This window comes from Lepisma saccharinum, chromosome 24, assembly GCF_977018435.1.
Source record: "Lepisma saccharinum chromosome 24, izLepSacc3.1, whole genome shotgun sequence".
Taxonomy (NCBI): Eukaryota; Metazoa; Arthropoda; class Insecta; order Zygentoma; family Lepismatidae; genus Lepisma; species Lepisma saccharinum.
In genome coordinates, this window is record NC_139252.1 from 40111210 (window position 1) to 40123329 (window position 12120).

Consider the following 12120-nt stretch of genomic DNA (forward strand, 5'->3'; position numbering starts at 1 on the left):
TTTTAATGAAGACCAAATTACCCACTTCGACGGCAGGATTAGCCATCTTTTCGGCATTGAGCCTTTTTAATCTTTCTTGCCTTTTACTAAAACTGTTGAGATTTGACATCACCAGTTTGCCATCCCACGTGACGTTATTTTCCCCGTCCCTAAGCGGAATATCCGTCAGTCTTCTTGACATATTTAACCTAAGCTCCAAAGGAGAGTATCCCGTCTGAGTCGCAATGGAACCGTTTAAGAGGTATAGCGCCTGTGCTATGTGTTCCGGCCATTTGTTATGATTAGAACAACACAGCACCCTCATCAATCGATTTAACTCTGAGTGATAGCGCTCGACCAGGTTTGAGCTAGGATGGTATACCGGAGTATACACCAGTTGAATACCCCATGTTTTCATAGCCTCTTCAAAAATTTTTGACTTGAATTGCGGTCCGTTATCAGAAACTATCTGTTTCGGGACATCTAAGTGCACAAAATAAATCTGAGTCAACTTATTTACTATCGTCTTGGCATTACTATTAACAATGGGATAGGCAACCATATACCTGGATGCAGCATCTAAAATCGTAAATAGGAATCTTTCCCGCTTCGGACCCAACGTGAACGGACCTTGGAGGTCAACGAACAGTAATTGCCCAGGTTTGTTCATGACGTGAGATTTTGCGACGAATTTTGCCGGATGTTTATTTGGTTTGGTGCGCTGACAGAGCTCGCAATTTTTTACGTAAGACTTTACATCCGTCTGCATCCCTTTCCAATAAAATACTTGGTAAACTTGTGACAGGGTTTTCGCGACACCGAAATGTCCCAAATCATCATGACATGCGCTCAACACTTTTTCAATTAACTTGTCAGGAATGCAGATCCTACAGCGAGAATCTGTATGGAAATCTTTAATATACAATACATCGTTATACAAACTATACGTTTGGTTCCAAGTTCTAGATCTAGGATTGACATTCACCATCGTGCCCCTTAAATGATCAATGATTTGTTTCAAATTAGTATCCTGACTCTGAAACAAGATCAATTCTTCTCTAGTGACAATTTCCTTAACCAAGGGTGAGACAGCTGAAATGTTAACTAAAAATTGTTCATCCAATACATCGGGAAAATTCCTGCTCAGTGTATCAGCCAAAACATTGTCAGCTCCTTTACAATACTGTACCACAAAAGAATATTGTTGCATTTGGATGAACCATCTGGTAAGTCGAGCATTCCAAGAATGGGCCGACTCTAGCCACGTAAGGGATTTGTGGTCAGACACGACTACAAACCGTCTACCTTTGAGAAAGGTGGAAAATTTCCCTATGGTAAACAGGATGGCTAAAACTTCAATTTCAGTCGAGGTGTAAGACTTTTCATATGATCTGAGCAGTCTACTAACAAATCCTAAAGGTCTCATGTTTCCCTCTACGATTTGAAAACAATAACCCCCTATTCCCACAAGAGATGCATCCGTTTGAATATAAAACGTTGCTTCAAAATTCGGAAAATTCAGTGTCACCTCTTGGACTACCAGCGACTTAAGTCGCTTAAACGCCTCATCAGCTTCCATGGACCAACACCATTTTGTCTTCAATTTCAACAATTCATATAAAGGATTCGCAATGATGGCATAATTGTGTATATATTTAGCCAACCAATTGAAACTGCCTAGAATTTTTTGTAGTTGTTTCAAATTTTCTGGTTTACGTAAGTTGACTATTGAGTCCACGTAAGCTGGATCCTTGGTGATACCCTGCGTGGAGATGATATGTCCCAGAAATTTAAACTCTTTAACCGCGAATTTGCATTTTTCCAACTTCAATGTGAAACCTGCACAGCTTAGCCTTTCCAACACCAAAGCTACGTGCTTTAGATGCGACTCGAAGTCCCTAGACTTGATTATTATATCATCCACATATACAACCACAAAATCCAAGAACGAACCGAGCACTCTGTTCATCACGTCAACAAATACCGCTGTGCCGTTCACCGAGCCAAACACCACCCGCCTGAATTGATACAAAATACCCTCGAATGCAAAAGCAGTGTACCTGCGACTGTCCTCATGCAAAGGTACCTGCCAATAGGCATTTCCCAAATCAAGTGAAGTAAAAAATTTACAGTGTAAAAAAGAAGTCAATAGATCATCAATTTTCATTGGAGTCAGTTGCATGGGTTTAACATGCTGGTTGACTTTCTTTAGATCGACGCACAGGCGAATTTCCCCATTAGATTTCGGGACAACTAACAACGGCGAACGGTATTCTGAGTCTGATAGTTCTATCACCCCCCATTCTAACATTCGATTTAATCGTTCCCTCACCTTGTCTCTGTATGCATAGGGAATAGGGTAGTTCTTTGCAACGATCGGGACCTTTGTGTCAAGTTCCATGCGATGGACATATTCTTTACACAACCCTGGCTTATCCGAAAAGGTCTGTTCAAACGAGGTTAGCATCCCCAAAAACCTTGAATTTAAATCCCCATCTAGATTTAGAAAACCTTTTAATTTGTCTATCCAATCTAAGGGTTGATTTTCTAATCCGGGTGAATTCAAAGATACGTTGGATATTGGCACCTCCGACTCCAGAGTGTCGACTTCTTTAAGAGGAGTAAACTTTAAAAGAGCCCTACCATTGGGTGTTCTATAGAAAAAGGCCTCCTCGTCAAAATTGAGTTCCCCATGAATCCCATATATGACATCTAATCCTAATAACACAGGAATATTTAAATTTTTCACTACGATAAAACGCACATAGTAATCATAGCCCCCCAAATTGATCATTACCTTCGCAATTCCCTCTACTGATTTTGCTTTTGAGCCGGAATAATCAATCAATTTTATGCCGGAAGCAGGTTCCAACCTTGGCCTAGAGATTAATGATGAGATGGATTTCCAGACGCTCATTCCCAATAGGCTCGCCTCGGCGCCACTGTCGCAGAGGGCAACAAATGGTTTACCTAAAATAGCAATTTGAATCAAAGCAGAAGCGCACCGTTTAGAATCAATATTTACAGGTACAAGTAAATTCTTCGAATCATCAAAATCAGTTCCTTCCCCGATGTCATTAATATTTACATACATAATGGCAGGATGTTCTACCTTACTCTCACCCCCCGCCCGTAGGTCAGAGCTTCCCTTCGGTTTTCCGAATTAGGTCGTTGCATGGACGGTTCATCAACCGCATGAACCTCGGCCTCAACCACAATCTGCGAATTTGGTTGAGTAACCCTTGGCTGCGATTTTCCTAAGACTCCTTTACCCCTAAGAAAATTGAGCACACACACCATACCTTCCCTATTCCAGTGCACACGATCCATTTTTCCCCGTGAAGGATTACCTATGAACTCTTCAAACAAATTTACTCGTATATCGCCCTGACTGCTGAAGAACAGCGAAGAGATGTCATGCACCTTGACATTTCTATCATCGTGAAGTGAAACTATAAACTCATTGATCCCTTTCCATTTCCTCCAAACATATGAATTTTCATTACGCATAATGCGTGCTAAGGGAGGTAGGGTCAACCAATTAACTTCTTTTGTTCTGTGCGATAACAGACGTTTCTAACATGTTGCGCTTAACAACTTCTTCAGATTGGAAGTTAAGGATGTCATTCGTGCCAATCATGAGAATGACCGAATCGGTCAACTTTGAACACGATCTTAATCTACTGTTCAGCTGCTCTGTGGTTTGCCCACTCACCGACAGTCCTATACCCCGATTACCTTGCTCATCAACAATGAGTTGACCGTTACAAAACTTCTGAGCAAGCCTAAGCAACATGCTATCGCCGATCAACTGTTTTCCTTCCAATAATGGTTCACAAGTATTTGACATCTTAGCTACATCCCTTTGACCTTGCTGTACTACTGAGGCGATCCCTTTACCAGGAGGATTATTCCCAAGCGAGCTCACATCACCTCCTTCGATGCGAGTCGATCTCCGTTTCCCGACGAAGAATCCTCTACAAAATCTTTGTTATTATGCCATCGCCGTTTGGACTTAGGACTCGAACGAGTGCCCTTCCCACCATTCATAGAGGGAGTTGTCAATGTGGGAATGCACGACTTGTCCTGGATTTCTGAATCCTGCGAAGCAACCATAACTTTGTTAATCCCTGCCTTGAAACTCTTGCCCCGCAGAGGAGAAGCTAGGTCTCGCTTGACAACTGCCTCTTTCAGCGACTCAAAATTTTCTATTGCGTGAGTTGCCTCAGCGAAAGACGAAATGTCCTGCATCACCAAATGTTCTCTTAATTTGTATGGTAAGAGAATACCCAGCTGAGCTACAATATGCAATTCTTCTGCTTTGGGTTGGATGGTGCGAAGCAACTTAAAGTTCTTAGAGAAGAACTGTAACACGCTTTCCTCAGAGGTTTTTTGATAAGGTGAATTTAATACTTTTGCCAGGCAGGTACTACGCCACCTTGAGCTTTCATAATGATTGATGAATTCTGATTTGAACAAATCATATGAGACCAATCGAGCCTTTCTTTCGGAAAACCAGATCTTCGCACTCTCAGTCAAGAGTTTTGGTACATATTTAATGTATTGAACCTGATCGATACCATACAACTCCAGAAGTTCCTCCACTTTTTCGAGGAATTCAGTGGGTGTTACATTTGTAATCAGACCATTAAACTTTGGAAACTTCAACAAATCTTGAGGTTTTATACTGAACAACTTCGTATGAGCCAAGCCCTGATTCCCCTTAAGATCAGATTGTTCCCCGTTTCCCAGGCCAGCACTCTTCAGAGCTTCAACCCTTTCTAAAGACCTACACGGTTTAACCCTTCTATGTCTGGTCTTTAAATAACTTTTCCCTTTCAACGCAGTCAGTCCCTTCCCAGGTCTTTCAGTTTCCGTAGAAGACTCTGCACTAGAAACACAGTTGCAAACAAACTGTTTTGATTCTATGATTGTCCGACTATCTGCAGTGTCAGAATTATCCGTAGAGGTGGCCTTATCCTTGCGACCCACCCCAGTGTCCCCAGAGACCAAGTGACCAACATCTTTACTCTTAACTGGTTTACCTAGATTAACTTGCAGACGGTCTACTTTACATGTACCTTCTCGACCCCAGCTATCCAAAACCTTGCTAACTCTACCCATCGAGTCCTCAAGGGACCTCAGTGTCACCATAACTTCTGCAGGCACGGTGTTAACAACCAGAGCTTCATTAGCTTGATCCTGAGAAGAAATATGTTTCAACTGCTGAGAAGGCGAAGAAACTTCCTTCTTTACTACTCCCACCTCACTATCACTGACCGATTTTGCTAATTGAAGACCTTTTGGAATTTGCCTCTTCTCTATATCCTTACCTCCCAACTTATCCAACACCCTTTTTACTATTTGCCCTTCCAAGGATTTGAAACGATTTTCATTATGAATTTCCATCTGGCCCAAGGACTTTTGCACACCCTGTACTTCCACATCCAACCTACTAGCCAGATCTTCACATTTCTTATCAAGCCCCTCCGCCCTGCTTATGCATTCAATCCTATATTGTGATAACGTAAGCGTAAGTTCTTTGAGGCCCTCGCAATTCCTAACCAGATTTTCCTGCATATTTAAGATACATTTGTTTGTATCATTGAGGTCAGCCCTAAGGTCACCTACCAAACTACTGGAGTGCTCAGTCAATTCAGACTTCAACTTCTGACTGCTCTCCTTAAGTTCCTGCTTGAGCAACTCCGTGCTCTCTTTGGACGCCTGACTGCTTTCCTTAAGTTCCTGCTTGAGCAACTCCGTGCTCTCTTTGGACGCCTGACTGCTTTCCTTAATGAAGGAAAGTAAGGTGTCCAAAGTCACTGGTTCATTTTCCGTAACCATTTTTTTTTTTTTTTAATTAATTAGAATTAGAAACAAAATTAATTTGTTTAACGCGCGAGCAAATCCGACCACTGCAGTCACCCTGCCATTGAGTCCTCGTAATCTTATGAAGCGCAAGTTCAAATTGGGTTTCGAGATCTTAAGAAATGCCCCTGGAAATTTGAAACTCAAATAAGATTCAAATTTTATGAAACTGACATCGAGGAACTGAAAATCAGATTCTCGATATCTGTTGCAATAGGACCAAAATTTTACAGAAAACCCTAGAACTGCAATCGGTAGCACTAGTAGCGATGTCAATTGGACTACAGTGAAACGAAGTTAACAATGCCCATCCTTTTCAAACAGTCAATTTCCTCATATACATCTACTCCTCAACAGAATCGCCCCTCCCCCCTTTCTATACCACATTCCCCCAACGCCCCCAGGCTGCCATCATACAACCTGAATATGCCCTAACCTATAGTTACAGCTATCCTTTCCCACTAAACCTTTCCCCCAAGCATGGAAACAACAACCCGTATTGACCAGAGCGAAACGTACACTCCCCGACTGAAAAGGAATATCAGCATTAAACACAGAAATATGTACACAATTTACACTATAAGAAAATCATAAGATTTAAATCGCAAAATCACGAGTCGATAATAGATGTTTATTTAACAACAAGCATTTATAGCAATGTCAATTACAACTTTATAACGGACCCTGTTTATCCTTGAAGTAGGCCACGTACTACAATTGCGTGCCTGCAATTTCACAACTATCAGACAAGAAGTGATAAGTTTCAACGAATAATAATGACAAATCCATACTCAAGATTATAAGCAATAATGTCTTTCCTTTATGCAGGCAACACGAAAATAAGTAAATTTACAATATAAGGAATTATAATGCAATTCAGTATTTTATGAATTTGTACCTTTTCTCAAAAATTTGCCCTTAAGGATATATGCTTGCACATGTATATTTTTAGATTAATGGAGCATAATACAGTCCCCGTTTAACATTCTACTTAGAACATAAAAGGCCTTTCCCAGCAAGCTAGTTGCACTGCATACCGATACTGGTAAATACGAAAATCGATACTCTTTTCTACACCAATTTTTTTTTTTAAGTAAGCAAATGTATAACCTAATGACTATGATCCATACATGCTGGAATATTGTTGCCTAAATTAATTCAAAGATGAATCAGATTCAAATTTACACATTCAGTACCCTTTAGCCATCATTCGAGTTCCTTTACAACATTTTAACCAAGATGGCTACGCGACGCGCAAATTTTCCCGCCCAGTCTAACGGAAGCACAACTCGCGCATAATGGCCATTATCGAACACACGAATGCTAGCATATGAATATAGTAGATAAATTATTGAATATTTCGTGTTCCTGGTACACTCACCTGATTACTGCGCAGGTATTCAAAGAGATGTGTACTTACACGTCACCAGTCCTCCGGCCGGATATGTCACCACAGAATTCAACTTATAATATCCTTTTCCACACTAACTTTTATTTCGAAACTTGTTGAGATTCGTAAATTGCAACCTTTTGGGAACATGTCCAACCATATGGATTCACTTATAGTTTTCATTCAGCGCGATTTCCAATGATTCTTTTTCCGCCCGTTGCGTTTCAACCACCATCCACATGTCTCCTCTGGGACCGAGTCCCTGATCCGTTCCTCCAATCACCAGTTCTTGCATCCGATTCCATTCGTCCAAGCCCCTTCGTTTTTTACTAGGCCAACGGGTTCCACGATCCGTTCTTTGGAATCAGTTCCTGTTGAACGGTACCTATATTCCGGCTTCATGGATCTTTCTTCTTTATGCAAGTTCGTAATAATCAATACAAAATAAGTCTGCATTCCAACTTGGTGATATGTTATTAGTAAACAATATCACTCTTTGTATTAAGATCTCAATCATAATTAAATTAATAAACAAAACATTAATTTGACAAATTTAAATTCAGGGTGCACTGAGGACATCTATTGAGAGTCCTTTGAATCAAATATCAGCTCTGTCGGCTGATCTGTATCCTACTGCCATCTATGGGCAATTACAGTACCCAATAGACTTCTATGTTATCAACCAGGTTAAACCACATATTTCAACTTGTGAGGAACGCTTATGACACCTACCGTCATAAGAAGAACTCCTAAGTGTTTCCACATAAATGTCTTTATTATAGTTGGGCCACTGGCAAAAGAACCTGCACAGAACTGCATGTCCTGTGCATTGAAATTGCTTGTAGAGGGAAGGAGTATGGGATGGAGTACATTTCCTTACGGCCCAAGTTGAACGGTTGGAGGGGAAGATGCACGAAGGCTTATGGCTGAGGGTTCTTTGGTGTGTGGTGGCTCTATAAGTAAGGAAACAGTGCTATATTCATCCCACACGTGACACAAAATTGTTCACTTATAGTTATAAATTTGGGAAAGTGTTCTAAGTGTAGTTATGTTTAATTAGCCATGTTTAGTTTCATAATTCATTGCCCAGAAAATGTTGCTTAACTGTCAGTAGAATAGTTACTTTAATATAAAAAAATGTAGTTGTAGAATTGGTTTTGCCAAAATAAGTAGAAAACCTGATTTTATTTAACTTAAATGGTGTGAAATGACCATGAGTTTTGTCATGTGCTGGAAAATTCTATTAGAAATGATACCATTTGACTAACTTCTCATTTGTATCTTCAGACCAATTGGAGAAATGAGTCGTTTTCACTATGGAAGAAGTAGGTAACGAATAGAGAATAAAATAACGAAGTTTTTTGTGTAAGATATTTTTAGATAAAAACCATATTTTCTTTTTGTATTTTTGAAAGTGTTCTATTTAATAAAATGCAACACCCTTTGAAGTAAGTGAGATAACATTTTTATTCTCCCAATGTTCCATAGGATGAACTGAAGGCAATGGAAGAAATAAAAGCAAAAAGGGAGAAGGAAGCAGAAAAGGAAGAGAGCAAAAGGAAAATCAGTGAAAGTGAAAGTACATCTGTTAGATCTCCGAAGGGAAGTGTTAAGGTAATGTTAATTAAAATAATAGGAATGCTGTCTTTCATATCTAAATTTGCGTATGATTTTATGAACTAAATTCAGCATTCTTCACACCTGCCAAAACCTGGAAATCTAAGGGAATTAGAAAAGTATTAAATCTCAGGGAAAATCAACTAATTGATTAACAAATTCCAATGAGGTCCATCTGAAGGACTAGAATATACTCTACCTGTCGATAATATTACAGTGGAACCTCGATTTTACATTCCCCGGTTTTACATTTTCCTGCACTATACATTCAATCTTCATGGTCCCAACATTGCAAAGGGCATCAAATTTTCCAAGATTTTACATTTTCCCACATTTTAAGGTGTTTCAACTTGATCCCTTAAAAAAACGTAAAAATCGAGGTTCTACTGTAATTACAAGTAATAATTACAACTTCAGTAACTTGTTATGCACAAACTACTTTGAAGATATAGTCTTGTGATTTATGGTAACACAGTTGTGTTATTGTGAATCTTCGTCTGAAGAAGACCCTGTTAGGGGAAGGAAACGTTACGTGTTTAGTGTATATTTTGTAGATACAATAAATTTTACCTTTGTCAGCATTTTGATGTTTTATTGTGATTTATGTTTATTTTCACTTACATTGTTTTGAAAAACATTGTACATTTGTAAAACTTCTGTCTGGCGAAATTGTGAAAATATTTGTACCATATATTGTGTTTGAAATGTAATACAGTTTGAAAAACTAACTCCTACAAAAAATTGTATTGTAAATTTTATCTTTAATTAGTTTTGTCACTGATGTTAGAAAGTGACCTAATTTAAAATATATGCTGATAGTGACAAACTACTGATATAAAATTTACATTATAAAAATGCAAGTATTTCGTGAAGAACATGAATAGTTAGTTCATTTGCTTCCTTTATTAATCCATGTAACTAAGTGATTGCAATGGGTTTTCCTTTTGAAAACAAACTGCATTACTTAAACATATACTTTTCAGAACCATACATTTTTTTTTAGTTAACATGAAACTATAGGTTGTGCATTATTTTTTATTTTTCAGGATGAGGATGATGAGAATGATGCTGAAGAATTGAAAGATATTCTTCCCTTAGAAGAATTTTTGGACAATGAACTTGTCAACACAATAATGAATGAGGATGACATGACAAAGGCTGAAGAGAATTTGGAAGACATGGCTGGTATGTTGTTTTTATTGTTTAATTATACAGTGGAACCTTGATTTTACGTTTTTCAGGGGGCCAAGCTGCAAGAACTTAAAATGCAGTTAAATGTAAAATCAAGATAAATTGTATAACATTTTGCTATGTTGGGACCATGAAGATTGAATGTATAATGTGGGAAAATGTAAAATCTGGAAACGTAAAATTGGGGTTTCACTGTAATTTGTTAGCAAGTTTTTAGGGTAATCTTTCTTTCCTTGTGTAGTTAATTATTAAATTGGTATTACTTCACAAAATATGTTGTTTTGGTCCTAGGTGCAGGACATATTATTCAATTTATTTGTTGTTCATTGCATCTTCTGACTTGCTTCTACTCATACAAACATATTTTCCAAGTAGTAGAAATTCTTAAGCAGACATCTTGAATTTTCAGATTCGACGATTGCGGATGGTTCAGAATTAAATGATTCACTGTCCATGAATGAAAGCGGGCAAGATGTGACAGGTGGAAGCCAAAAGGATGAGCTGTCTGATATTTTGAGCAGCCCAGCATTTAACCTTGATTCAATGGTTGGGGAAACTGGTAAGGAAAACTATGGTATGTTGGTAACTTCCTCTCTCTGTATCATGTGCCGTACTTGTAAATTTTGGTGTCCTTTTTTGAAATGGAGAGATGTTTCCCAGCGTAAAGACAATTTTTTTCCTCCTTCCATCTTTCATTGAAGAAAGTATTCTTAAGTTGTGAAGTCCCATTGCTGTTTCTTAATCTCGCAGTTCCTGTCTTATCATTATCCTCTTTGCTGTTTCCAAACAGAAATGTCAGCACAGGAAAATAATGTTTTTATTGGGATTTGTACAAAATCGGATCAAAGTCTGATGATATTGAAATATACATACCACAAAATTTATAGCTGGTATGGACAATAAGCATAGAAGCTATGAGCCTCAAAAGATACTCTCTGTATAGTGAGAAGAAAGTAACATGCCCATATACTGATCAGGCCAATGGCTGAATCTTTTAGACATGCAAAGGGCCTCAGACTTTGTATGAACCAGCCAAGTACTTTTCAGAGAATTGTGTTCTCTCCTGATTTGGTAGTGATGGAGCATATGAAGAATTAGCTTTCTTGGCTATCAACTAATGATGGACTTCACTCTTTCCTAATTGTAATGCTGGATCATTGCTGAAATCTATATTCTGTCAATAAGAATCTCTTCTTCAAGCAGTTCCCTTTTATTTAATCTGTTCGAAAACTACAAGTTCTTCCCTCATTGATATTTTCCCCGAAATACCAAGGGAAATCTGCTAACTTAATGAATACAGCTTGTTGCATTGTGTTTAATGCACATAACAGCTTGCACTCGCATCTAATACAACAAACAGAAATGGTTCTGTATCACGTCTTCTTTTCCCCTGATATCCATGTTCTCCTTGGTGCACATCCCTCCCATCCCCCCTCCTTCCACAACAAGTCAAATTGCACCACACATCTTTTCTTATGTTTCAAAACACAACTTGTTCAAATATCGGAGACAACCACGTAGATCCTTGATGGTGCCAGATTTTTTTCTAATCCTAGTGTAGTATACCTAATTTGGAACCTATTCACTCTGTCAAATGAGGCAGAATGATTGATACAATTGTTTATTAGCTTGGCTGAGAATGTTGAATTGCATCCACAGCTTTTATGACAGTGCAAAGGCAAATTAAAAAATAAACAATGTGGAGTACAACGTACAGCGTAAGTATATTCAAGGTGTTATTATTTACATTACCTTTCCTTTATTCCTCTCTTGAGAAGCAGTAGTTTAAAATGTAGATATTTAATGTATGTCAGTTTCATATAGCATAGTTGTTAATATCATATGCACTGTTGACATGTACTACTTGAGTATATTACTGCTATGCAGTTTTTTTTATAGTTAGCATATATATTGATATGTACGAGTATTATATGATCTTTATATATCGTGAAATAACAATATTTGCAAAGCAAGATACTGATTTTCTCTAGTCAGTACTTGGTGGATACGTTTTCTACAGTGTAGTAAACAGTTACATTGCTAAAATCGTGCACATTTCTGTTCTTAGTAGCACA

At 38.4% G+C, this 12120-nt stretch overlaps 1 protein-coding gene across 14 annotated transcripts in view; it reads left to right on the forward strand.

Annotated features, from left to right (window-relative positions):
* LOC145978331 (histone-lysine N-methyltransferase 2C-like) overlaps positions 1-12120 on the forward strand; it is a 184919-nt gene that overhangs the window by 63486 nt on the left and 109313 nt on the right. For 11 of the 14 annotated variants that reach the window (XM_083110895.1, XM_083110904.1, XM_083110906.1 and 8 more), the window contains exons 22-24: positions 8726-8851; positions 9901-10039; positions 10455-10619. In XM_083110895.1, the coding sequence (XP_082967021.1) occupies positions 8726-8851; positions 9901-10039; positions 10455-10619 (430 nt within the window). The remainder of the gene's footprint in view (positions 1-8725; positions 8852-9900; positions 10040-10454; positions 10620-12120) is intronic. The other 3 variants (XM_083110900.1, XM_083110909.1, XM_083110908.1) reach the window with 1 other exon arrangement.